This window comes from Camelus dromedarius, chromosome 10 (assembly GCF_036321535.1).
Source record: "Camelus dromedarius isolate mCamDro1 chromosome 10, mCamDro1.pat, whole genome shotgun sequence".
NCBI classification, from domain to species: domain Eukaryota; kingdom Metazoa; phylum Chordata; class Mammalia; order Artiodactyla; family Camelidae; genus Camelus; species Camelus dromedarius.
In genome coordinates, this window is record NC_087445.1 from 69,315,551 (window position 1) to 69,342,732 (window position 27,182).

The 27,182-nt window shown below is 40.0% G+C and overlaps 1 protein-coding gene across 2 annotated transcripts in view; it reads right to left on the minus strand.

Moving 5' to 3' along the window:
* NR6A1 (nuclear receptor subfamily 6 group A member 1) overlaps positions 1–27,182 on the minus strand; it is a 204,165-nt gene that overhangs the window by 16,350 nt on the left and 160,633 nt on the right. The window contains exons 3-7 of one of the 2 annotated variants that reach the window (XM_031450436.2): positions 19,327–19,569; positions 10,480–10,535; positions 4,726–4,880; positions 3,145–3,369; positions 1,623–1,877 (exon numbers count right to left, since the gene is read on the minus strand). In XM_031450436.2, the coding sequence (XP_031306296.2) occupies positions 1,623–1,877; positions 3,145–3,369; positions 4,726–4,880; positions 10,480–10,535; positions 19,327–19,569 (934 nt within the window). Of the gene's footprint in view, positions 1–1,622; positions 1,878–3,144; positions 3,373–4,725; positions 4,881–10,479; positions 10,536–19,326; positions 19,570–27,182 lie in introns of both variants that reach the window. The other variant, XM_064490505.1, reaches the window with a different exon arrangement.

The following is a 27,182-nucleotide window of genomic DNA, read 5'->3' on the forward strand; positions in this document are numbered from 1 at the left end:
CACTAATTCAGCTGTTAACTGGTCCCCGCATTCCTCGTGGGGCTTAAGGGACTGGAAACAGTGAGACAGGGTGCCTTACGAAGCTTAAAGCCACAGAGAACCCTGCATGGCCAGTAATCCTTGCCTACCTGCAGAGGGCCTCGGAACACCCATCATTCTGCAGGGAGTGGAACCCTCCAAGGCTGACTCTGTAGGCAGCTCAGGCTGCACTGGTGGATTCCAGGCAAATAGGGAGGCTGGGCTCACCGGGCCAGCTCTGCAAACCCTGACAATATTAGAGCAGGCTGACTGCTATCCAAACAGTCAGTTGGCCCAGAGTTACAGAGCAGGAGACAGGAATTTGATGGAAACAATGAATTAGAGGCTCAAGTCAAGGGGTTAGGTCATCTGCAAAATCAGATAGCTCTGTTTACAGGATAAAATGTCAACTGGGTTAAAAACTCTGTCATTTATAGATCACTGTCAAGCCTGTAAGCATCACTAATAAGGAAATATTAGAAAACCAGGGGAGAGACAAAGTACCCAGACTCCTCCCCGCCTCAGCTGTGCAAAGGGTCCTTGAAGGTGTTGGAGCTTTGCTCCTAGCCTAAGTCTCAGCTTATCTTTATGTCATGGTGACTGAGGGGCAGAGGGAGATGCACCTTGGTCCTTGGAGACCACCTTCTCAGCTTTCATCAATGGAGGCGCCTTTTCTGGTGCCCTGGAATCCCATGACTTCTATTATTTTAAACTCTCCAATAAAGGTGAAATATTGAAATGTCTATTTAAATGCGATTTAAACTTTATTTTTCACATGGATAAATTAACAATCCAGAAAAGTTGTATCAACAGATCATTTTTTGCCGACTTTCAGATGTCACCATGTGCTCCAGGTCTCCAAATGTGAGTAAGTTAAAGACCCATTCTAGGCAGGGAAGTTAGAAGTATCCTAGCCAGCCTGGATGAGACTTTATGCCAGAAAATGTTGAGGACAATTCAGTCTTTCAGCCTCACGCTCTTATGTCACTGCATCTGAGACAGAGTGAAAGGGCCCAAGCTTTCAGCTGGGCAGGCATAGGTTCAGGCTCTGGATTCAAACTCAAAACTCTCAAGGGCAGGCCCCTGTGAATTTCAGTTTTCTCATTTATAAATCAGGCATAAACAACACCTACAATGCTGGAGGTTGTAAGAAAGAAAGGAGACAATATAAAATACCAAGTCCAGTGCCTGGCACACAGCAGGTACCACGGTAACTCCCAGCTCTTGTTCTTGGATTGTAAACTACAGCTCAGAGTCTCTCACCTTGTAGGAAAAGTTTAGATTTTTTCTTCTCAGATGAATTACCTTACTGCAGTAATCTAGACGTGATAAAAATAACAGCTTAGCACTCTGCTAAGCTTTGCTGCACATTATCATTTATTCCTCACAACTACCTTGTTGGGGAGGTATTGTCATTACACTATTTTATAATTCAGGACCTGAGGATCACAGACTTGACCAAAGTTACAAAGCCAGGCAATGGCAGAGCGAGGACTCAAATCCAGCAGCTTTTATGCGCATCCTTTGGAGTGCCTGACAACTCTGCGTTGCAGGGATAACAATGGTCTGGTTGCCTGAGACTCTCCCCAGCCAGCAGCTCTCACCTGTGTAGTTCTTCATCAGAGGGTGAGTACTTGGCAGTGACATCAGCCAGCTCCCCAAAGATCTGCTTGCTGTAAACGGTGAGGGAGGACAGCAGGATCAATTCCTGCCATGTAGAGCTCAGGAGGCACGTGTAATCCTTGATTGAGAGCTCGCAGAAGAAAGGCAGTTTCTTGATCCAGGCAATCTGCCTAAAGAGCAGCTCGTCAGCCAGGCGGCAAAGCAGGGCGAACAGCTCTGCCTGAGTCACAGCATATCTGGGGGTAGAAAAGGGGAAAGTTACATCTAGTGGCCATAAGGGTGATGATGGGGGTAAGGGGGAGGGTACTGCTAAGGGCACAGAGGGTCTCTGGCAATGAGCTCCTTGCCCTTGACCATGGATCTCCAGCTCTATTCAATTCAGCCTAATGATAAAGGGGCAGCACTGGGGCTAGCAGCAAGCTTAGGGCAGGAGAGGTGGGTCTGGTGAGAAAAGGTTGCTGAGGGGAAAGGAGGCTTAGAAATTTGTGCAATTATCAGGGAGTATGACTTTTAATGTTAGTGTCCATTAATGCTCCATGTGTTAGAAAAAATTCCCAGTCACTCTTGCACTTGTTTTGGTAATGAGAGCTCCATTAGGGTGGATCTGGTGCCCACTTAATACAGGGATTGGCATAAAAATGAGCCTCAGGGCCAGATGGATGAAAGAGAATACAACATGGTCAGCTTTTCTTGCTCTCACTGCACCCCCTGCTGGTGAGAATTCAGCAACTAGAGATGCTCAGCCCTTCTGAACTGCTGGATGGAAAGAGCAGGGCACTTCTCATCTCTGAGATGAGGTCCCTTAGCATGGCTCTTTCCCACACCCTCACACCCAGATTTATAAACGTTTTGGTGGTAGTCTTCTTGTAGGCAGGCATCTGAACTTCTTCTGAAATTGGAGCCTAGCTTGAGAAATCTCAGGATACATTCTGGGGAGTGTCGAAGCTTAATAACAAACAGCCTATGCTCCAGGCTTAATGAGTAATGGGTACAGCAACAGGTGGGCCTAAACAGCTGAACCATTACCTGCTCAGGCAGAGCTGACAGGATGAAAGAGTATTCCCTTCCACGCACTCAGGCCTGCACACAGAGCACAAGGCACCAGGCTACCCACGAGTTTGTTGGCTAGGGATACAGACAGGCCACAACCAGTTAGTGCCTTGAAAGCCTTGTTAATAAGCCTAGACCTACTGTATAAAAATCCCCGAATTATAGCTTATCTCTGGCTCTGAGCACAGAAATGCTCAGACCCATCCCAGGGCCTGGCTTACCTAGGCCCAACCAGAAACAAAAGTTCATTAATCCCAATGCCACAGGGATTGATAAATAGCTCCCCTCCATGAGAAAAGATGCTTAAGAGGAAAATGAGGGACCACTGACTACAAAGATAAGCACAGAATTGTCCTTTGATGTTTCCTGGAGTATGGCAGCCAGGGATGAAGGTGGCTGTGGGGTAGGGAACACTCCAAAGTTGCAGGGCTAAACGGGGCAAGGCTCACTCACCCATCTTCAATCAACATGGGTGTGCCCAGTGGCTCCAGGTCCTCGGCTGACACCAGCTGGTGAATCAGACTGTACGACTGGGGATCCAGGCTGCGAGCTTGTGGGGGCAGAAGTGGCGAGTGGGCAGGATAGCTAAAAAGGTGCGGTATGTATTGATAGTGTGGGGGCACAGACGTTCCCATGTACTGATCCCTGAATGCCACGAATCCATTTAGTTCCACAGACCTACTGGAGAGAAAAGTCTCACGTCAAGCAGAACCATGGCAGGTCTGCTGCCTACTCAAAGGAAATGAGCTAGAAGGTGGCTCAGGTGTTCTTTGGCCATGCACTCCGGTCTTCATTAAGCCGGGCACATAATTAGTGGTTATACGTATGTCTTTTCTACTAGACAGGGACTCGGTGCAGGTGTGTGTATGTGTGGCTCCCCTTTGGACACCCAGGACTTGGCAGAGTTGTACTGAATAAATATAGTTTAAATGACCTCTTTGTACAGGTGCACATTTGGAGAGCTTTTAATGAATACTCAGAGAGTACGAGGACAAAGGTGGGTGTTTATATTTTTTTACTGCTAGGACAACTAAGGCAGAGACAGGCTAAGTGCCTTGCAAGGCCATAAAACAAATCCAGCACCTAGCGAAGAACCTGGCATGTGGCAACAACTCCCTAAACATTCAAAGGAAGGAACAAACTAAGGAATAAATGAATGCATGAAAGTTATAACAAAATATCAAGAGAAAGGCAGATTCTTATCTTCCTCCCCTTTCTTGGAAAAATCTAACCACTCAGTCAACTAGCTTTACCTAGGTGCATTTCCTGTAACGGGGGTCAGCAAACTATGATCCACGATCTGTTTTGGTAAATTAAATTTTATCGGAACAAAGCCATACTTCATTTACACATGGTCTCTGGCTGCTTTCCCACTATGATGGCAGAACTGAGTGTTTGAGACCTAAACTGTATGGCCTGCAAAGCCTAAAATATTTACTATCTGGCCTTTATTAAAAAAAAAGAAAAAAAAAGTTTTCTCAATCCCTGTCTTGTAAGAAAGATTTCTGGAGAAAGAAAATCTTTCTTGGTAGCTGATGGCTGTATTTTACACCTAACAGCTTAAGATACCATTCTAGAACCAAGAGTCTTCAAACTGGTATTTCGTGATACCAGCAAATTTGATTAGCCTGATTCTTAAAATTTAAAAAGTGAAAATCTTCACTATTGCTGAGCAGAGAAATTATAACTTAATTCAATATTGTCAACATGCTTTGTTTTATTTCAGTGACAAAGTAAATGAGAGAAAAGAGCTACCATTAAAATGCTATTCTGTCGGGTGAAGAATGCAGGGTACGGACGGCAGCTATAGCATTTTCTCAGTCTGCAGAAGAGACTGCTGACATTTTCAAGGTCTTTAGCAAAAAATGGGCTGCAAAATGTGGCTTTGCATCATCCTGGCCCCTACCCCGAAAGACGAGGGAGCAAGAGTACAATGGCTGAGAGAGACTGGCAGGAATACCCGGCCCAGAGGATCCTTGTGGGTCCACTCTTTGGGGGATCCCTAGATGATGCTGGGTTTGCCTTGAAGCTCACCTGGAGGACAGTGTGGAACCTGGTGAGGGCTGGTTGCTCTCTGAAGCCCTGTTTCCAGGGGAACTGTGGTCGCTGTCACCATGGTTGCTCCAGTGATTGGCTTCTTCCTCAAATTCCTGTCCAGACATAATCCTTTCGATCTCTTCCTCTGATATCTTTGACAAGCAATTGATATGTATTAGACCGGTGCTCAGAGAACCCTCTGTTCCTTCTTTAGGACTGAGAACTTATTTAAACTTCATGGGGATTCCCAGAACTCTCTAGAGTTCTCCCCCCAAATTCCCTCCCCCCCACACCCATACTCCAGGTCTCTCTCTAATCTTAGGACACCTTGGTTGCTTGCCTCCCAGCACCATGGATAACCATGGCCTTCCTTTTGCCCATTTACCGTCCTCTTAAGCCACAATGCCTCTAGGTTCCTCCATATTCCTCTGTGTCCCTAAGTCTATTCTTTCCTACCCCTGAAATACCACTCTTCAATAACAAACTCCTACTTGTCCTTTAAGACCCAATTCAAATGTCACTTTTTTGAATCCTTCTATTACTAAGCCTAGGCAGAATTTTAGGTCCTTCTTCCATCCACTCATAATTCTGTGTATTCTGAGAGAGGCAGAATAGCATAATGGTTAAGAGTATGAATTTTATAATCAAATCACCCTTGTTCTAATCTAGGATCTACCACTTTCTAGCTGTACAATCTTGGGCAAGTCATTTAACTATTTCAGCCTAAGTTCCGTCATCTGTACGGTGGAGAGAACAGTAGTATCTATCTCACAGGATTGTTGTGAGGGTTAAATTAGTTAATATATTATCATATATTTAGAAAAGGGCCTAGCCCATAGCAACTGTAACAGAAGGTTGACAATGATATCTTCATCATCATTGTTATTTTTACAGCACTTACGGTAACATATCATAAAAATATCCTCTATCAGACCTTAGGCTATGACAGCATCTAGAAAAAAGCAGTACTCAAATAAAGGCATGTTGGATAAATGAATAAATGTCCACTTATTAAGTACTGACTATACACCTTCATATGAGTAAGAAAGATATTTCTAAGCCTATTGAATAAAAGAAGAAACTAGAGCTTAGACAAGGGAACTCACTTGCCCATGTCTGAGCAGGAGTTCGAGGAAGAGGCCAAAGTACCCAAGTATTCAGTCCAGTGTCCTAGTGACTACGCCATATAAGCAGTGAATAAACACTTCTTCTATAGAGTGTTTAGCCCAGAGCTGAGGCCAAACTGGCTAAACTCAGCACACAGAATGAGTGAGAGCTAAGTAGGAAGATCCAGATGGATTTTTATTTCTTGTCCCTATGGAAAGTCTGGGAGGACATTTTCTCCCAAGTCTGTCTGACTCAAACCTGTATACTTCTTTATTCCAGGAGCCTGTAAGGGAACCTTGAGCTGCTCTAATCATAAATACAGGAGGCATTTAGAAATGGAAGCCAGCCAACACAGGAGACTTGGAGGGAAAATGAGAAGTGTTCAACTGGTGCTCAAGTTGAGTGACTGGCTTTAAATAGCTTGGGTTGCATACTCAGTTGGAGGGGTTGTCTTTTTTCTTCAGTCACATGTAGCAAAAACTTCCCAATCTTTTCTCTTAGGGGTCCTTAGAACATTGAAATCAATGTTTACATTTTATAAACATGTGAAGACAAATCAAACTACAAGATATCTACTGAGGCCCTGACTGAAGCAGCCTCAGTGATGGTGTGAGAGCAAGACCAGAGCATGGAGGGCACTGAAGTACCTGAGCTTGGTGAGAAGGGTCAGTTAGTAAAAGCAAGCCTATTCTAGCTGGGAGTCAAAGTTGGACTGTACCTGTCTCTTCCTGTGGGTCCAATGGGACACTGGGCAATCAGTAACACGTTCAACAGGGGATGGAACATGTCAGGACTGCTTGAATCTGGGTTCAAATCTCATCTGTCATTTCCTAGCTGGGTACTTACTGCTTGGTAAGTCATTCAAGTACTCTGAGCCTTAGTTCCCTCAGCTGTAAGATAGAGATAATATCACTTCCTTCCTAACCCAGGATTCCTTCACAGGGTTCTGGAGCAAAGAAGCATGCAGGTTGATAATTAGGAATCTGGGATTAACAGATATTTACTATATATAAAATAGATAAACAAGGACGCATTGTGTAGCAGCACAGAGAACTATATTCAATATCTTGTAATAACCTATAATGGAAAAAAATCTGAAAAAGAGTATCTATTTTATATATATACATATATAACTGAATCATTTTGCTGTATACCTGAAACACTGTAAATCAACTATACTTTAATTAAAAATAAAAATTAAAATAAAAGAAAGTATACCTAATAAAATTCAATCATCCATAAAAAAAAAAAGCAGGTTTGAGTCAGATAGTCTTGGGAGGTTAATTTAAGATAAAGTTATTAAGCACAGGTGCATAACAGGTGTTCAATAAATGGAAGTTCTACCCCTTCTTAGTTTTATTACAATTAAACAGAGTTAAAAACTTGGAGATCACAGCTCTCTTCCTAACGCCACCTAGAAACAATAGAAGACTAAAAGGAAAATTACATGCCCGTTATCAGAAACCTAAATGCAATGCCAGATGAAACAGGTTTCTCTGAGCATCAGCCCCCTCAATTCTGGAGAGAACGTGAGTCTGGAGATATAAATGACTGAAGATCCCTTGGCAAGGTGGGAGAGTCACAGAAAGTACTCAGAAAACATTAGATAATACTGAGGAAGGTTTTTCATTGAGGGAATGCTTAAGAATTCCTCCCAATGGATAAACTTCCTATTGTATCCAAATACATATTTAAAAAATACAAATAAAGACCATATATGAAAAGCCCACAGCTAACATACTTAGTGGTGAAAAGCTGACAGCTTTTCCTCTAAGATCAGGATCAAGGCAAGTAAGCCCACTCTCACCACTTCTATTCAACACAGTACTGGAAGTCCTAGACAGAGCAACAGGCAAGAAAAACAAATAAAAGCACTAAATCAGAAAGGAAGAAGTAAAGTTATCTCTACTCACAGGAGACGTGAACTTATACGTACATAACTTAAAGATGCCAACAAAAAACCTATTAAACCAACAAAGAATAAAACAAAGACCTAATAAAAGAACTCAGCAAGGCTGCAGGATACAAAGTCAACACAGAAAATCAGTTGCATTTTAATTTTTTTCTAGTTGCATTTTTATATATTAATAATGAATTATCTGAAAAGGAAATTAAGAAAACAATCTCATTTACAACAGTATCAAAAAGAATAAAATACTTGGGAATAAACTTAACTAACAAAGTGAAAAGGCTTATACACCACTGAAAGAAATTAAAGACATAAATAAACGGAAAGGAATCCTATATTCATAAAGTAAAAGACTTAATATTGTTAAAAAGTCCATACTACCTGGAGTGTTCTGCAGATTCAATGTAATCTCCATCAAAATTACAATGGCATTTTTTTGCAGGAAAAAAACAATCCTAGAATTCATATGAAACCACAAAGTATCCCAAATAGCCAAAACTATCCTGAAAATGAGTATCAAAGCTAGAAGCCTTGCACTTCCTGATTTCAAAACACATTTACAAAGCTAAAGGAATGTATTGGCTGGCATAAGGACAGACATATAGAGCCCCCTAATAAACTCAAATACATATTGTCAAAAGAACTTTGACAAAGATGTCAAGATTCTATAATGAGAAACGTAGACCCTTTTCAACAGTGGTGCTGGGAAAACTGGATATCGATATGCAAAAGAATGCAATTAGAGTTCTATCTTACACCATACAGGAAAAGCAATTCAAAATGGATTAAAGACTTAAACATAAGACCCAAAATGTTAAAACTCCTAAAAGAAAACAGAGAAAAAGTTTCTTGACACTGGCCTTGATAATGATTTCTTTTAAAATTGAAGTACAGTTAGATTTGCAATATTATGTTATTTTCAGAGGTACAGCACAGTGATTCAGGATTTTCTGCAGATTCTATCACATTATAAGTTATTACAGGGAACTAGGTATAATTCCTTGTGCTATACAGTATTGTCCTTGTTGCTTATCTAGTTTTTTATATAGTAGTTTTTATCTATTACTAGTTTAATCCGTTATTCCTATCATTTTTTTCAATGATTTCTTGAATATGACACCAAAAGCAAAAACAGACAAACAGGATTATATCAAACTAAAAGACGTCTGCAAAGCAAAGGAAACAATCAACAAAGTGAACAGGCAACCTACAGAACAAGAGAAAATATTTGAAAACCATATAGCTGATAAAGGGTTAATATCCAAAATACATAAGGAATTACTGCAACTTAATTAATTAATTAACCTGACTTAAAAATAACAAAAGACTTGATTAGACATTTCTCTAAAGAAGACATACAAATAGCCAATGGGCATATGAAAAGATGCTCAGCATCACCAATCATCAGAGAAATGCAAATCAAAGTTATAATGTGGTATCACCTCAGAGTTATTAGGATGGCCAGTATCAAAATGAAGAGATAAGCAAACAAACAGACCCAGAAAGTAAGTCCTGGAGAGGATTGGGGAAATTGGAACCCTTGTCCACCATTGAGTGGCAATGTAAAATGGTGCAGCAACTATGGAAAACAATATGGAGGTTTCTCAAAAAATAAAAAAAAAGAATTACCATATGACTCAGTAATCCCAAAAGAACTGAAATCAGGATCTTGAAGAGAAATTCGTACTCCCATGTTCACTGGAGTCAAGGCAGTGTTCATGATAGCCAAGAGGCAGAAACAACCTAAATGTCCATCGATGGATGAATAAACAAAATGTGCTATATGCATATAATGGAATATTATTCTGCCTTAAAAAGAAGGAATCCTGTCATATGCTACAACAGGATGAACCTTGAGGACATTGTACTAAGTGAAATAAGGCAGTCACAGAAGACACGTACTGCATGGTTCCACTTACATGGGGTATCAAAAGCTGTCAAACTCTCAGAAGGGGAAAGTAGAATGGTGGCTGCCAAGGACTGGGGGAAAGGAGAAATGAGGACTTGTTGTTCAATAGATATGAAATTTCAGTGTAAGATGAAAAAGTTCTAGAGATTTGCTGTACAAAAATGTGCAGCATACTGTACTGCACACTTAACAATTTGTTATATTTTATGTTGTATTTTTACCACAAAAAGAGCTATGAATGCAGGCCAAAATAATTTAATCTGCAAGAGATACATATGCCTTGAATAAATAAGTAAAAATGTGTGATTTAAAAAGAGAATACAGCACACACCACACCCCAACTGTGTATCAAACTCACGTGACAGAAAACCCTCCCATACATCATCAGCGTGTATCTCAAAACAATTCTGTATTTCTGTCCTCTCATTCCCTAACATTCAATTGGATAAATCCTATCGATTTTACCTACTGAATATTTCTTGACTCTATCCCCCTACCCCAATCTGCACTATCACTGCCCTACCTGAAACCACTATCTATATGTCTCACCTGGACTTTTGTAAAGCCCTTTTAACCAAAATTGGTTTCACTTCCTCTGAAATCCTTACTAAGGGTTGAGGCATCACAAGAGCTTTAACCATTATCTTACATATTTAAGATTTTCAAAGCACTTTCATATCCAAGCTGTAAAAGCAGTTTTACAGGAAGGAAAGTAAAGATGGCTTCCCCCCAGTAGCAGATGAGAAGGTCAAGGGGAGCAGCTGTAGGAGCACATGGAGGCCTCGGCTTTCAGGACAGATCACAAAGAGTAAGGCTTGGAACTCACCTGGACAGGCCCAATGCTCTTATTCCGGCCTCCAGGCATGCCATCTTCTCTGATTGCTAGAAGGAAACATAAGACAGTAAGAAGAGTGCCCACAGAAGTCTAGGTACAAAAAGAAAACTTATTTGGCCAAAAGCACAAGGCAGTAATTGGTGAAACCAAGATTAAAACATGGGTCTTTCCATCATCCCAGGCTATCTCATAGGGAACAGATGCTTCCGGGTCCTGAAGGCACTGGGTACACACTACACACATGTATACATTCAGCATGCTCAACAAAGATGACAACTTTATTAACAGTCCTACAGTTACAAATATCCCACCAGGATGATGCATGTGAAGGCTTTGATAAATTCAAGTGGGGGAAGAGGCGATAGAAAGAATACTTCACTTTTTAATAAAGTATTTTTTATTTCCAGTTGAAGTTTGAGTCTGATTTGTAGAATGAGGAAAATAGATTTTTTTTGCTTTTGTTTTTTAATTAATCAGAATTTTTATCTCATTGGTTCTTCCCTACAAAGCAGTCAGTAGAGTTCCCTTGCAGTTAATTTCCCATTCAGATGAGTCAACAACAAAAAAAGAAGTTATTTAGTATTTCCTAATTATAAAAAAAATCCTTTAAACAGTAACAGCCTCATTAAGAATAACCACTGCTAACACTATTACCATCATGCTTACAGAGCACTTAATATGGGGGCACAGAGAAGGAACTCGGATTTGTAATGAATAGAAGGCTCTGGTGTCTGGTGAAGCTTTCTGGAAAATACAACTTCTGAACTGAGTCTTAAAGGATAAATAGGATTTACGCAGGGAGGAAAAGGGTGCTGCTCCAGGCTGAGTGGACAGTATACAGAAAAAGTCTCAAGTTGAAAGTAAGCATGGAGTGGTCTTTCTGGGAATTTCCAAGTGCTTCAATTAGGCTGAAGCGTGTTATGTGTGTGTTGTGTGTGAACAGTAGCAAGAAATGAGGCTGGAGAAGCCAACAGGGGCCAGATCACAGACAGCCTTGAATGTTAGGGAGCATGTGGTCAGGTTGGCATTTCTGAAAAATCTTTGTGATGGCCACCGTGGAGGGTGACTTGTAGCGGGTACTAGTAACAACAGAAGATAAGCTAATGGAATCATGTGAGAGCAAGCTCTGCCATAATAGCCTAAAAAAATTTAACATAAACAATCTAGAAAGTCCTCAGGGCAGGGCTGGTTGCCCTCAGAACGTGAGCGGTCCAAGTCTAACACTTGGCTCCTGGGGAACCTGAAAGGCTGACAGGAAGTTCATTTTCCTTAAAGCAGACATCATTCTTGGTCTTGGAAGATTATACACTTCAGAATTAGACAAGCTTGAGCCTAAATCTTGTTTCTGCCAGGTTTGTGTAATTAGAGACAAGTTTCTTATCTCTGTGAACTTCAGTTTACTGAAGAATAAAGAGGCTACTGGAACCTGTCTTACAGGGTGGGGTGCTGTGAGGATTATGTGTAACAGGGCTAAAGCAGCAAGAACAGGGCCTGGCGTATAAAGGAGGAGGTAACATAGTCTGCTTTACAAGGCTGCTGTGAAATCTGGAGCAAGAAACATAAACAGCTAAATATATTCATTATCTAGGTACACGCTGGTTGTTGTTTAGGAGCTCTCTTTCAACCTAATTTCAAGTTCTAAACATCCTTAAAATTCTTCCTCTGCTGTTCCGGGGTCAATACAGATATCTCCCATGTCTTGGCTTCAGGTACCAACCACAGGTACAGAACAAAGATCTATCACTGGCAGATACAACACGGAATATTTTTCAGTCGATAGTTCACTCTCAGTGTCGTAGAGTTGAGGATGTAACTTAACATGCTTTCCTTTCTGTTTAAAGGACCACCAGTATTAAAGATTTACATCTTACCAATTTCTCCTTCTGGTATTTAAAAGCTCATGTTGTCCCTCAACCCCACCTGGAGTAAGGAAACTCATACATATGTTATGTGCTGTCCTGGGTAAAATAAACCCATGAAGGAAGTATTAGTATTATCATTCCCCCTGGGCAGATGAATCTAAGGCTCAGAGAAATGAAGTGTTTTGCTTAGGGTGACAGAAATTAAACATTAAAATCAGGGTTTATCACTTCTCAGCCTTTTGGCTAAGACCAAGTGTAATCTCAGTGTTGGAACTCAGACTATCAGATTAAGACCAGCCTCCTCTTCACTACTATAATTTCCCGAAGTGTGTGTGCATCCCAGCAGGGAAACATAATTTTAGGTGGTACATAGATAAATTCTTAATTATACATTTATCTTAACATGCATTAAAAAAAATACCGATTTCCCAATCACTGAGGTGATAAAAAAAAAAATCCCCTTTTAAAATAAACTTTGATTTTTTTTTTCCAAAAAGATAATTTAAAGAAGGACAAAACAATGGTACTGGTTTAATCAGAGGTGGTAAAATCTCTCAAGATAGCATGAAACTGCCTGAAGTGTGGGCAACACCACCATGTGTCACAGTGCCTCTGTTAAAACAAAAACTTGGATCTTATTTTAACACTTGTATTTTACTCACATATACGTGACTGCATTTAATCCCCATGACAACCTTAGAAAGTATACATTATTATAATCCTATGCAGGTTAGAGATGAGGAAACGGAAGCTCAGAGAGGAAACAGGACTTGTTCAAGGTTACTCAGGGAAGACTTGACAGAGATAGGATTTCAGTTAAGGTCTTCTGATTCTAAAGTTGTGCTTGTTCCTTGATGCTACACTCAGCTAAGAGCAAGTTTTCCAGCAGAGCTGAGAGTTTTTCTGGTAGTGAACTTATTAAAACAAACAAAACAAAGGTTTCTGGGTGCAGGGTCACAGGAATGGTTCTGCTGCACCCCTTGTCTAAGCCCAAGAGGGCGGCACCAGCTATGGTCCTTCCATCCGCTCATAAGAAGCACAAATACCTTTTCTACCCTAGAACTCATGTACCTACCATTCCTCACTTGCTTAGGCCTGAGCAGCCAACCAAACCCAGAAAGACACAAAGCTAACCACATTAAAGCCCTGCTCAAAATCCACTGGTGGTTCCCTTTGGTCTACGGGCTAATTAAATCCAAGCTCCCTAGCCTGGCATTCAAGATCCTCTGTGATCTGGTTTGGTTCCTGTGGGGCTCCCCATCTGATTTTTGCCACAATGTTACACTGTCCCTACAGAGAACTATCTGTTAGCTCTTAAACGTGCCGTGCTGTTCTACAACACAGTTTTGCCTCTGCACGTGTTGTTGCCTCTACTCAGAAAGAAACTTTACAGTGGAAAACTTTACACCACCACCTCACCCAAGTGACACCACCTGAACTAAGCGACTCAAGTTAACATGACTGGTAATGGGATAAACTCACACCATGGACTCTTACAGGATGCACTGAAAGGACGCAACACTGCTTTTGTGGCATTCTTGCCAAAACTGCATAACCGGATTCTAATTGTCAGGAAACTGAGAAACCCAAGTTAAGGGATAGTCTACGAAATAAATAATTCGTTTTCTTCAAAATTGACAATGTTATTAAAGAAAAAAAAGAGGAATCATTTCAGATTAAAGGAAATTAAAGAGACATAAAAATTAAATATAATGTGTGATTCTGGATTGGCTCCTAGATTAGAAAATATAAGCTGCTTTACTATCAAGGTCACTGGGGTAACTGGTGAAATTTGGATAAGGCCTGCAATTAGATAATAGTATAAATTTCCTGATTTTGATAATAATGCTGCAGTTATTTAGAAGCAAAGGGGAATGAAGTCTGTAACTTACTCCCAAATAGTTAAGAAAACACACACGCAAATGAGCGCACGCGCACACACGAGAGAGAGGGAGAGGAGGAGTCATTTTTACAAAGCTCTTTTAGTTTATAAGGAGCTTAGACTTTGATTCCCTCAAGATTCTGCTCAAATGTTTTCTCTCCTTGAGATTTCTCAGTGTTCCATTTTTTTTCCTAGTAAAGTGATATAGCAATGCCACAGGATCAGTGTCTCACCTCACAATGCCTTTCTACAAACATCAACTGCCTCCAAGAGGCTTTCCTTAACCTTTTCACTTTTGAACTAGTTATCTAGCAAGTTATGAGACAACAAAGTTAAGGGAATTTTAAATATTTTCACATGATTACTTAACGACATGAATTCCCCCATGGGGCTCAGTGTAGCTTCCTCTTGTCTCTGATGATTTTAACAATATTTCCCCATCCCACTTCCTGTCCCGGTCCCCCACCACAGTCAATCTATCAAACCAGGAAGCATCCTATCCTAATTGGGTTATCTGCTAAGGGACACAAGAGAAAAGTAGGACTTGGTAATGGCCCTTGAGGGGATCATTGTCTAACAATGGGGGGAAAAGACAAGTATACAAACACAGCACAAGGGGATGAGCATTATGGCAGAGGGCAAAAAAGGGCTGTGGAGGGCCATCTGGTGGGGGAGGGGTGTCAGAGAAGACTTCTTAGAGAATATTACAAATAAAAGTTGAGCTTAAAAAGAAAAGTATATACAGTCAGGTGAAGAAAAGGGGGCAGAACATTCCAGGAAAAAGAAACCACATGTGCAAAGCCCCCAAACAAGAAACATCATCGAGTTTTTGGAGAATTGGGATGGAATGCAGATTGTGTAGGGGGAGCAGCAGAGTCTGGAGAAGGGAAGGAATGCCAGAGGGGCCTTGGAAATCATTCTGAGGAGCCCAACTTTATCTGAAGACTGCAAGATGGCTGAGGAGTACACGTTTCGGATACTGGGGTAGCAGTGGGGATGGACAGGCATGGACAAGCCTCTACTCATCATCCTATTTACATCTCTCTCATGGCCTTGATAATTAATTTCCTTACCAGCCAACTTCTAGCTCTGAAAAGATATCTAAAGATATCTACGTGCAGAGATGGGGGACAACAGAGGACAGGCTCACACATAGTGGCTGCATTTTTTAACAGTTAATTTTTAAAATTTTGAGGTAAGTTGAGACTTGGAGAAGAACTGGAAAAATAGCACAGGGAATTCCCATATACTCTAAACCCAGCCTCCCCTTCTGTTAACTAAGCTTACACAGCCACAGACTATTCATCAAAACTAAGAAATTAACTCTGGTACAATACTATTTACCAAAGTACAGACTTTATTCAGCTTTTCCCAGTTCCACTAATGTCCATCTTCTGTTACAGAATCCAATCCAGAATCCCACATGGCATGCAGTTGTCCTGTCTCCATAGTCTCCTCCAATCTGCGACAGTTTCTTAGTCTTTCCTTATCTTTTGTGACCTTGACACTTTTGCGGAGTATTTTGTAGAATGCCAGTTATTTTGAAGAATGTCTCTCAATCTGGGCTTGTATGTTTCTCATGATTAGACTGGGAATGAATCTATCCATCCGTGTGTGTGTGTATCTGTATACGTGTACCCTTCTTAGTGTGTCCTATCAGGGGGTACACGATGTCAATGTAAGCACACTGATGTCACCCTTGATCACTTGAATAAAGTGTTATCTGTCAATATTCTCTACTGAAATGTACTATTTTCCCTTTGTAATTACTAAATATTCTGAGACAGGGCAAATGTTCTGTTTCTGTTTAAACCCATGCTCTTATTTTAGCATTCATCAGTGCATCTTGCCTGCAGCAATTACTGCTAAGGTGTTTTAATGGCGATTTTCTATTTCCCTCATTTCTTCTACTCTTAACTAATTACAATTCTGTAAAGAATCACCACTCCTCCATTCAGTTCGTTCTATCAGTATGAACTCATGAATGTTTTATTCTTTGGAATACACACACACACACACACACACACACACACACACACACACACACACACACAGAGCACATTCTAACTTTCTGGCACCACAGGATGCTCCAGGCTCACTCATCTTACATTTTCCCTTCATCAGCCGTAAAATCAACCAGTTCTTCAAGGAGTATTGATTCCTTTTATTGATAGCTAGAAAATATACATATGTATACCAGCTCATGTATCTACTCACATATTTGTCTGTCTATCTGTCTGTCTATCTATCTATATACCTAAACCTAAGTCCGTATTAAAACCTCTGACTCCAATCTAGCACCAAGTTTCATTCTAGCCTTCTCTTTTCCTGATTTATAACTTCTTTCCCTGATGCGAGAAATTCAGTTCTCATTGTCTACAGTATATTCACTTATTTGTTCAACCCTAGTATATAATCAAAGTAGTGACAGAATTCCTAACCCATAACCTTGAGAGAAACAAATTTATAAACTAGAGCTTTTTTGTACACAGTTCTTTTTGTCTTCAGTCTTACAGTATACAGTCAAAACACTGTTTTCCAAGGTCAACTCCTTTCTTTCCTAGTCTCTTTAGTGTGGCTATGTGATTTATTTGTAGTATCAGTTAGATTCATTTGTCAGTCTATAGCCTATCTTTTCCCGCCATATACTGATTGTTTTAAAAATTATATACATTAAAATTCACTTCTTTTGTGGTGTTTAGTTCTTTAGGTTTTGACAGATGCATAAAATTGTGTCAAACATCATAGTTCCATCACCCCAAAACATTCCAAAGGCAACTGCAATTTTAATTCTGCTTTCTCATCACCGACCAGGAGGTGGCAGGGTTTCTCCCTCTGAGACACAGCCTTCACCATGCAACTGAGCCTGCCTGCTCTGCGTGCAAATGGGCCTAGGAAGGTAGCTCTACACCCCTCACATCCCACGTGCCATCTCCTAGCTAGGGTTAGACACGGGTTATGGGGGTAAGCTTCCCTGAAATAGGTAAGTTTGGCTGGAAGCATCAGAATTTCACACTGAATAAGCAGGATGATTCATCAGAGAGAGAGTAATCAAGAAGGCAACCCATAAACATGCTTTGGTAAAATACTCACAGTAAGGGCAACAAAGGGATTTGGAGACCAAAATCAAATCAGATGAAGGTGAGTAGATGACAAAAGACTCTCTTCAAGACATGACGTTTTTGGTAATGGTGGCTGGGAAGGGTTTTTTGTAGGAATAAAATGATAGTGGGGAAGGAAGAAGATTTCTAGCTAGAGGGAGGAATCTAGTGCAGGCAGGGGAGTGTAAGACATGCTTGAGGCACAGTAAGTTCTGGACAGAACATGATGTTAGAAACACGGACAGGCAACGAAGCTGGTAACAGTTTAAATGCCCTATTATAGGTGTTTATCGTTCAGTAAATAGAGGACATTCCAACATGCAAATAGTTATCCCATATGGTAAACACATGAAGCAGGAGGTTGTCCATGTGGTGAGGTACAAGCCATGCTTGATTAATAACAAATTACAATTTAAAAACTATTAACTGTCAATATAACCACCACTAAACTAACAGGCAAATCATTTTACCTCCCTAAGCTGCATCTGTAAACTGAGGGTAATAGTTAATAACAGGGTTGTTATGTGTATTTAATGAGATAATGTATAACAAGTACGTAAGATTTTCTAGTACATTTAGTGCTCAATAAATATTAGTATTATAAGTAAATTATAAATGACCTATATTTACCTAAATTTGCTTCTATATCTCTTTTACTTTTCCTTCATCATGGGTAAGTTTTCAAAAAATTCTCATTATCTCACACACAATTAAAAAAAAAAACTGAAGTATATCTGCATGTCTGCTACAAAACCTTTCTGAACAATTCATTAAATCTGACCAACCCCCACCCCTGCATACTGCTACTATGAGCTCCCAATACCTTGCTGGGTAGTTTATATACATGGCCATATTTAATCCTCCATAGAACTCTGAAAGGATTATCATATCATTTTAAAGGTAGGACTACTGAGCATCAGAGGCATAAAGCAAACTGCCCAAAGGTCACAGAGCTAGTCTGTCACCAATTTCTGCCTCCTGAGCCTCTGTTCTTTCACTGAACTACACTGCACTCTCTACCCTCCATGAGGGTTCCTGGACTTCTGACATTGGCCCTCTTCTGCACCCAAGTTCTCTGTTTGAGTGACTTCTACCCACTAACAACACTTTACCACCTCTATGCCAACAGCTCCACAAAACTACTTGCAGGCAAGACTTTCACCTTGGTTCCAATCATATATATCCAACTTCCTTGGTGACATCTATGTGTGTCCTTCTCAGGTACCTCAAACTCAGCACCTACTGAGGCCAACATTTTGCCCCACTCTGCTTTTATTAATTCACTCACTATTAATTCAAATCTTCAATTTCAACTTCTGGTGCTGCCCAGCATCTGGTATGTCACCACTGCTCTCAGGTGAGCTTCTCCTGTATCTCCCCATCTGTGCCATTATTTTCTCGTCCCTCCTTTAGATCCTTCACACCTTCTTCTAGACCTTTCTAAAACTGTAGGTGGCTTTTCTGCTTCTTCCACCCCATCCATTCTTCAAAGCTGCCTCTGGGGGTTAATCCTCTCAGAATATCTGTTTATTCATGTCATTTTAAGCTAATGGCTCTCAGAAAACTTCCCAATAAATCCCAAATTCTTCACCAAACTGGATGCTGATTTCTGGGCATATCTAGCCTCTGAATAGGCCATGATTCTAGCAAACAAAATGATAACACATTCAGGGAATGTACTGCCTTCTCATCTAAAATTCCTATGTCCTGTCATCTTGCCCTAAAAAAAGAATTAGTGGAGTATATTAACACTAGTCATGGCTGGATTATTCACTGAGGTCTTGCCACGTGGAGCCTGTGCATTCATTCTCACAGGATCCTTAACATCTCACCAGTCTTTTTCTCCAGCTAATCCAGGAGATTCCCGTAGGCAGATTCATTTTTGGGTTATGAGGACACAGCACAAGGCCTGGCATAGAGTGTAGGCTTGGGAAATGAGTAACTCCAAGGCTTAATAGCTGACACTAAAGGTAAAGTGATGGGCACCACTCACCCTTCCGGTTCATCCCCATCTGGAGGCATTTGAGCAGGCGGCAGTACTGGCACCTGTTCCTCTGCTTCCGAGACATGACACAATTCTTGTCACGACTGCACCGATATACCCGCTTGTTGCAAATGCTCCTCTTGAAAAACCCTTTGCAGCCCTCACAGGAGATGATTCCATAGTGCAAGCCTGTGGCGCGGTCCCCACAAATGAGACAGGTTCGTTGTTCAGCCCGATCATCTGGAACAGAAACTGAACATATTCAAGTTACAACACAGTGGAAATAATGGCTTTGAGCCTGCAGTTTTAAAATAAGCAACACTGGACAGATGCAGAAATCACCCTTTCCAGGCTAACTGGCAAACAGGGGGCATCTTTAAAGCCTTTGATGTAAGAACAGACTCCTGTATCTACCTGCAGATACCACAAACACAGCCTTTCAAAAAAAAAAAACCTCATGTTCTTCCCTCTGGGTTTCATCATCACTTGAACCAGTATCCATATTGGAAATGTGGAAGGTATCTTTAACTTCTCCCTCTCCCTTATCTTCCTCAGCAACAGTCCATCCCTCCTACCCTGCAGGAAGGTGGTAAGAATTACTTTCATGTATGTAAGTGCCTAGCATATTGTATATATCCAATAAACGATAGTTAACAAGGGAAAGAAGTTTCCATGCCCAGCTAAGCCATCCATCCATCCAACAGATACAGATTGAGCAACTATTCTATTCCAGGCACTGTTGTAAGGCACAGACACAACAGTGAATAAAAGTCCCTGTTGAAGGATATTCCAACAGAGTATCTACTCTGTGTCCAGGTCCCACACTAGGTATTGGGTATTCAAAAATAAATCATCATGATCCCCACAGTCAAGGAACTCAGTGCCTAGCAACAAACAAGTTAGTCAAAGTGGAAATTCAGGCTGGAATATAGCTCTCTACTTTCTCTTCCCTCAAATTCCACTTACTCAGGACCAAGCAATTGCCACAGAACAGACATATGACCAAAAAAGCACCCTTGTTAACTGTGATCTCAGACCTTGCTAGCGGGTGCAAGAAACCTCCAGGAAAGATTCTGATCAGAGGCCAAGGCAGGATACCAGAGATCTGAAGCTCAATCTTGAGCAACAGGCAAGCTATAATGATTAAGAATACATGCTGTACACCAGAAATTGACACAATATTGTAAACTGACTATAACTCAATAAAAATAAATTAAAAAATAAATGTCTCAGTGAAAAAAAAAATACAGCCCTCAGAATTAGGGATCCTTATTTGAACCCCAGTTCTGACACTTAGCAGTTGGGTGAACTTGAGCAAATTAAGTCAATTCTTTGAGCCTCGTTTCTTATCTGTAAAATGGGGATTATAATGGCATCTATACATCGTGGATAAAGTACTCTGCACAGTGCTTAGGCTGCTAGAGACAGTAAATAAATGATAGCTGTTATTTTCATTATCATTATTATCCAAACAGGTATTTAAAGTGATAATGACATACCTGAAAAGACAAGCATCCAAAGGCAATGTTAAAGCGGGGCATGATGTTGTGTGTGTGTGTGTGTGTGTGTGTGTGTGTGTGTGTGTGTGTGTGTGTATGAGGAACATAGAGAAGGAAAGAGCTAGCATTTATAGAGCCTTTATTATATGTCATCTTTGAGAGATATCTTTATGATCCTCATTTGTAATACTGGATAATGGCCACTCAAAGATACCAAGTCCCAGTACTTGGAACCTGTAAATGTTATCTTGTAAGGAAAAAGGATCTTTGCAGATATGATCAAATTAAGGGGAGATTATTCTGGATTATAAAGCTGGGCCCTACTTACAATCACATGTTTTTATAAGAGAGAGGCAGAGGGAGATGTGATATAGACAAAAGAGAACACACACACATGTGGGCGCATACATGAGAAAGTGACGAGAGAGGCAGAAGCTGGTCACAAGCCAAGGACTAACTAGCAGCCACTACGAGCTGAAAGAGGCAGGAAATGGATTCTCCCTCAGAACCTCTGAAGGAAGTGTGGCTCTGCTCATTTCAGCCAACTGATTTTGGACTTCTGGTTTCAAGAACTGTGAGAGAAAAAATTTTTGTTGTTGTAAGACACTGGTTAGTGGTAATTTTTGACAGCAGCTAGGAAACTAACACACATTTGTCATACAAAAAAAACCAGACATACTAAGACTCTTGCTCAAAGTCACAAGGCAAATAGCGAGTGTGCAGAGAGAAGCAGATGTATGAGACCACACAGATAGGGAAACAGAAAAATATGAAAAGGGAATTGTCTAGTTTTTGAGGACTACAGCTCCTACTCATAGACCTTTCCAAGTCTTTCTAAAGCCTGGATTCACTTCCTAACTTTGGGCAAACTGACAGACTATGACAAACTGACATTCCCATGTTCTTATGATACAATTCTTTCTTTTATCTTTCTTAAACTAACTTAAATGAGTTTCTGTTATTTGTAACTAAAAGAAACTTGGCTAAGATAACCCTATAAAAATGGCCCTAGAGTAATAAGCATTCCTTTTCTTTTTAAAAAGGAAAAGAAGCTCAAGGTAAACATTAGAGGAAAGTTACAATAGCAAGCTGAAAAACTAAACCAGGAAGGGCCAAACAGGCAAAATGAATGGCATGAGGACAGCACTCACTATGCGTGAGATGTAATTTCCTAGAGTGCTGGGCCTGAGCTGCTCAAAGGGCTTGGAAATAGAGCATGGAACGCTGCCAGGAAATCATAATTGGCTACAGAAGAATCTAAGTTTTCTAATTTTTAATTAAAATTGCCAATATGCTATTATATGTATACATTAAAATATAAACCAGAACTCTACTAGAACAGACTTAGAAATAGTTAAAATTAACCAATATCTACAAGAATCTCACCTTCCTTTCTTCACAGATATGATTTCACTGAGCACCTACTACAACTAGGCACTGTGCCTTCTTTGTGTTGTGTCATGTAATTCTCATAATCCCAAAGGTGGGTACAACTATTAACATTTTGTAAATGAGAAAATTCGGAGATTTAAAAGAAAGTTAAGTACTTTGTCCATTTAAGGAGTGGCTGACCCCAATCTGCCAGTATCAGGACTGGAGATCAATAACGTCATTGGAGAACAATCAAATATAGACATGCTGAGAATCTGTTCATGTCTTGTAATGCTTTTTGTTCTTCTCATGAGAGTTTAAAAAAGGCCACACTGAGATCCAAGACTGGAAGGGAGAATTTCTCCACTGATGGGCACAGAGAGACTAGACTCCCCTTGAGTCCTGTGACTGCTTCTCTGTCTGGCCATAGCTATTCTTACTGCCATATTCTGCTTCTATAAATGACGCTGGTCTATGTCACAGACAGGAATCAACTCAAAAGGAAGTTTCTCAAAGGTACAAGAGAAAGGCCATCTCCCAATCAACCCTATAGCCCTTCAAAGAAGCATTTGGCAAATTCTCTCACAGCATGTGGAAAAAGATCATAATGAAGGAAGCTACTGTTAACTGAGCACTTGCATGCAGACTCTGTGCCAATTACTTAACACATGTTATTGGGCTGAATCATCGCAACAAACCTAAATAAGGTACCCTTACTTTACGTTAAGGAAACTGAAGCTCATGAGGTGATATCACAGTCACTCAGCTAGTAAGAAAGCAAGCTAGGCCTGGAATCCCCAAAGTCTTTGCACTTAACCAACACATTCTGTGGCTACAGCAAGGCAAATCTATCCATTCGATGCAAGTAAGTCAGGCCCTCCCCCACCTGAAAACAAAACAAAACAAAAACCCCTCACAGAAAAGCTTAAAAAAAAAAAAGACAAAAACCAAGGTCTCCCTTTGTAAATGAACAAACACTGAAGCCAAACGCCTGGCCAGATGTCAGATATAGACTTCTGCACCTTTCATTCTTGTAAAGGACTTGAAGGATATTTAAAGCATGTTTACCTTCATTATCTCACATGTACCAAGGCCAGGGCAGGGATTATTTTTATCTTATAGATACAGCAAAGAAAATTCAGTGAGTACCAATCATGTACCATGCAACATTCAAGAAGTTTTCACATGTACTGTCTTATTTATTCATCACAATAACTGTGAGAAGTTTCATTATCCCCATATTACAGAACTGGGAATCTTAGAGTTAGAAAAGGCCTTAAACTGGCTTGAACAGACCTTTACCCGAGGCATGAATTCCCTGTAAAATATTCCAAGATGAAGGGTTGTCCCACACTCTACCTGCACATCTCCAGTGACTCAGTAAGGCACTTCATTCCATTCATTCCATTTTAGATAGTTTCAATGGTTCAAAAGTTTTTCTTTACACTGAGACAAAGTCTGTTAACCTGAAGCTTTCCTCATTGCCCTGAGTTATGTGCTCACGGCAAAAAATAAATGTATAACCTAGCCTAGTTCGTATACCAACCATTTAGAGATTTAAAGATAAACAGAGTTCCTATCTGTGGAATTTTTTTCCTCTCCCATTTGTTTTTCTTAACCATATACTATCAGAATTTCTCATAAAACAAAAGTATCAGAAGTGAATGGTTTGTTTTTCTTAATTTAAGACTCAACTAGCTTTCCTTGTGTTTCTGCAACTATCAACACCAGTAAACACACAGTATATGCTATAAAGATGCCACACAGTTTATAATGGGAAAACTGAGGCTTAAGGAGGTCAGAAAATTTAATCATGGCTACACAGTTAGGAGTAGAACTGGAGTTAGAATTTTAAGACCTTCTGATTCTAAGACCACTGTATTACCAATCCCCCTACACTTAATTCATATCTGGTTCACATACATCTAAATCTTGAAGTATTTATCACATATATCATTAACCCATATCTTTCTAATTCCGTTCTCGGGAAGGGTAGGACTTCTTGAACTCAAAGGTGGGACTTTACATTTGTCCTTGATCAATGCTATCTTATATAATAAATTCTATACATCATTTTGGCCTACTGAAATCTTTGGGGATCAGGGTCTGCCACGCAGTATGCAAGTTATTTCTCCCTCCTCCTCCTTTTTTCCATGTATGGTCAGTATTAGATCATTTTCATTTCCATCCTTAAAACAATATTCAACAACAATATCGTATTCAGGCAAGCTGCTGGAGCCCCTTCTCCAGTCTGACTTATACAAATTAGCATCCTGGAAATAGCTGTTAAACTAGTTTTGCCTGTTAATTAGGCCAGACACCCGAGTCTGGCCAGCATTTATCTATCTTACACACAAGCATATCATGATTGTGTCACATGCTTCACTGAAACTTCAGATTCATCACGTCTGAATTATTTTAGTGAGCCTAACACGAAGGAGATGTTCACAAGCGTTCCTAATTCAGCATTCTTAATCTATTTATTCAATTTCTTCATCTGTATTAGTCTACCTGAAAATATAATGGGAAGAAAATCAGGCAAATAGGTACATCAAAGTGAAGGCTATGGGAATATAGCCGATATTTTATAATAATTTAAAATAGAGTATAATCTATAAAAATATTAAATCACTATGTTGTACACTTGCTACAAATACTACGATTAAAATATATATAAAGTAACAACAGCAATAAAAACAAAGGAGACTATGGCTCCTTAGTAACTGTAGCACTCATAAGGCAGTAAGGTAAGAGACAGAAAAGTCAATGAAAAGTTGAAGGTTTAAAAAATGATAGTTATTTGAAACTTTGAACAAGGAACTTTGCTATCTACAAAAATAGCAATGGATAAAAAAAATAGCAATGGGTAAAAATAGTGTAGGAAACAGAAAACTCTTATTATCAGAGAAACTGACTATTTGTCTTGATCGGGAATACTAGAAAGTAGAAGGGTTCAGATTGTGAACTCTAAAAATAGCATTTCCTATGAACAGGAGCCAGGACTCCTAAGAGAAATGGTTGATTCCAATATATACAAGATGAATGTTGTACTACCCAAGATTAATAATGGGGTTAATGTCAAAAGGATACAGAAATCAACATAAAAACCTCCCACTGGCCTAAGATGGAGCAGGCCATCACCAAAAAGATAATGATGGCAATGGATTAAAACAAACATAAAAATCAATGTTTATAATAATATTAAAAAGAAAAACCTCATTAGTTACCACTGGAGGCTGCAAGAATACCAATTCGCTATTCTGAAAATTGATTAATAAAAGGGAAAAAAATCAGACACTAAAGTAAAAACTATTGGAATCTTCCTCTCTTGCTCCCCTCCTAAAGAGTAAGAGAAGAGAGGAGGGAGAAAACTAAGAGTTTTCAAGAACTTTAAACTCTTAAACTTGAAACTTTGAGAAAATTGGGGTAGGTAAACATCTACCTGGTAGTCAAGGGAACAGGCCTGGGTGGGGAGGCAGAGTTGAGCTCGGGGCCCACGGCAAGGCAAGCCCCAACTCAGAGATGGAAAGGAAATAAAAGACTGTCTGCTCTATGAAATCTTTCAAGCAGAGGCAGCAGAACATGGCAATTAAGAACTTGGGCTCCAGAGTCAGAATCCTTGGGCTTGTATCTAGGCTCTGTGACTTGCTGGCTGTGTGTTTGGAAAGTTTCTCAACTTCTCCAGAGGTACCACAGTTTCTAGCCTATAAAATGTGTCATACTATCTTCTTCAAAGAACTGTTGAGAGAATCAATGAGTTAACAGATTACCTATAAATGACATGGAGCTCTCGCTTCCTCATGGTCTGGATTAGAATAGCTTTGCAAACCCTAAAGTACTAGACAATATTGCTGCTTAATTGTCTTTTTTTTAACCTAAAAAAAAATTGTTTTAATTCCACTAGCACAAAGGAGGAGCATTCAGTCTGGTAGCAGGGTACAGTAGTAACAGACTTCCCAGAGTTTATGAGTTCTGAAGTATGACTACCAGTAAGACAAGTGAAAGTCAAGGAGGGTATAGGCAGAAGAAAGAATTGGCGTATAAAGCCATGTCTTAATTTTGGCGCTAGAAACCTCTCTCTAACTCGCGTTTTCCCTGAAACAATTTCATTCCTTTCTAAAATAGCCAAGATAGTTTACTAGGCTTCAACAAGACTATCAAGATGAGTTACACAGAAATATTCATGGATATAATACCAATATGTCCTACCTCTCTATATGTAAAAGAATCTACATTTTGTTCCTGCAAAATGTTCTAAAAGGAATTTGCTGATTACTCATGATAAATAAATGTAACCACACATAAACATTATTAGAAAAAAAGGTAACACGTTTGTCTTTGCTACAGCCTTCCAAAACTTAAAATTATTCTAGTGCAGGTAACAGGAACTATCATATTAAATTTCATTTCTTCAATGTTAACATGCCTGTTGCAAGACAGAAGGGCAGACGCAGAGCTCGGTTAGAGTCTTTACGGACTCAGATTAATCTTCAGAGGCAGAAATGTCAAATTCAAAGGAAATAATGAAAATGATGAATAAAGCAGCTGACATGGTTGGCTTAGAAAATGAGTAACAATCTAAACCAAGTATAGAGCCCTAGCAACATCTCTTCAGAACACCACTGATATGCGCCTGCTTAAACAAATTGGTTTCCACTTCCACATCATTTAGCAGAAACAAAAAGCAAGTGAGAACCAAGATATTTATAAACGAATCTGGTTATCAATCTGACCAGAATTTTACAATACTGAGGTTCTTGTTTGTCAAAGTAGCAGGACCCCTCAGTTACACCTAACCAAGATTATACTGTGGGTTAAACAAGTCTCAGTCAAAGACATTAACAGTAACATCTGGCACCATGACTGCTACAGAGAAGAAGCTCATTTTGTTGAATGAATGAGTAAATGAACAATAAATGAATAAATGGTACGGCTTAGTGCAGTGTTTTCCAAACTGTAAGTCATAACCCATAGCATCATGACTAGCATTTTTGG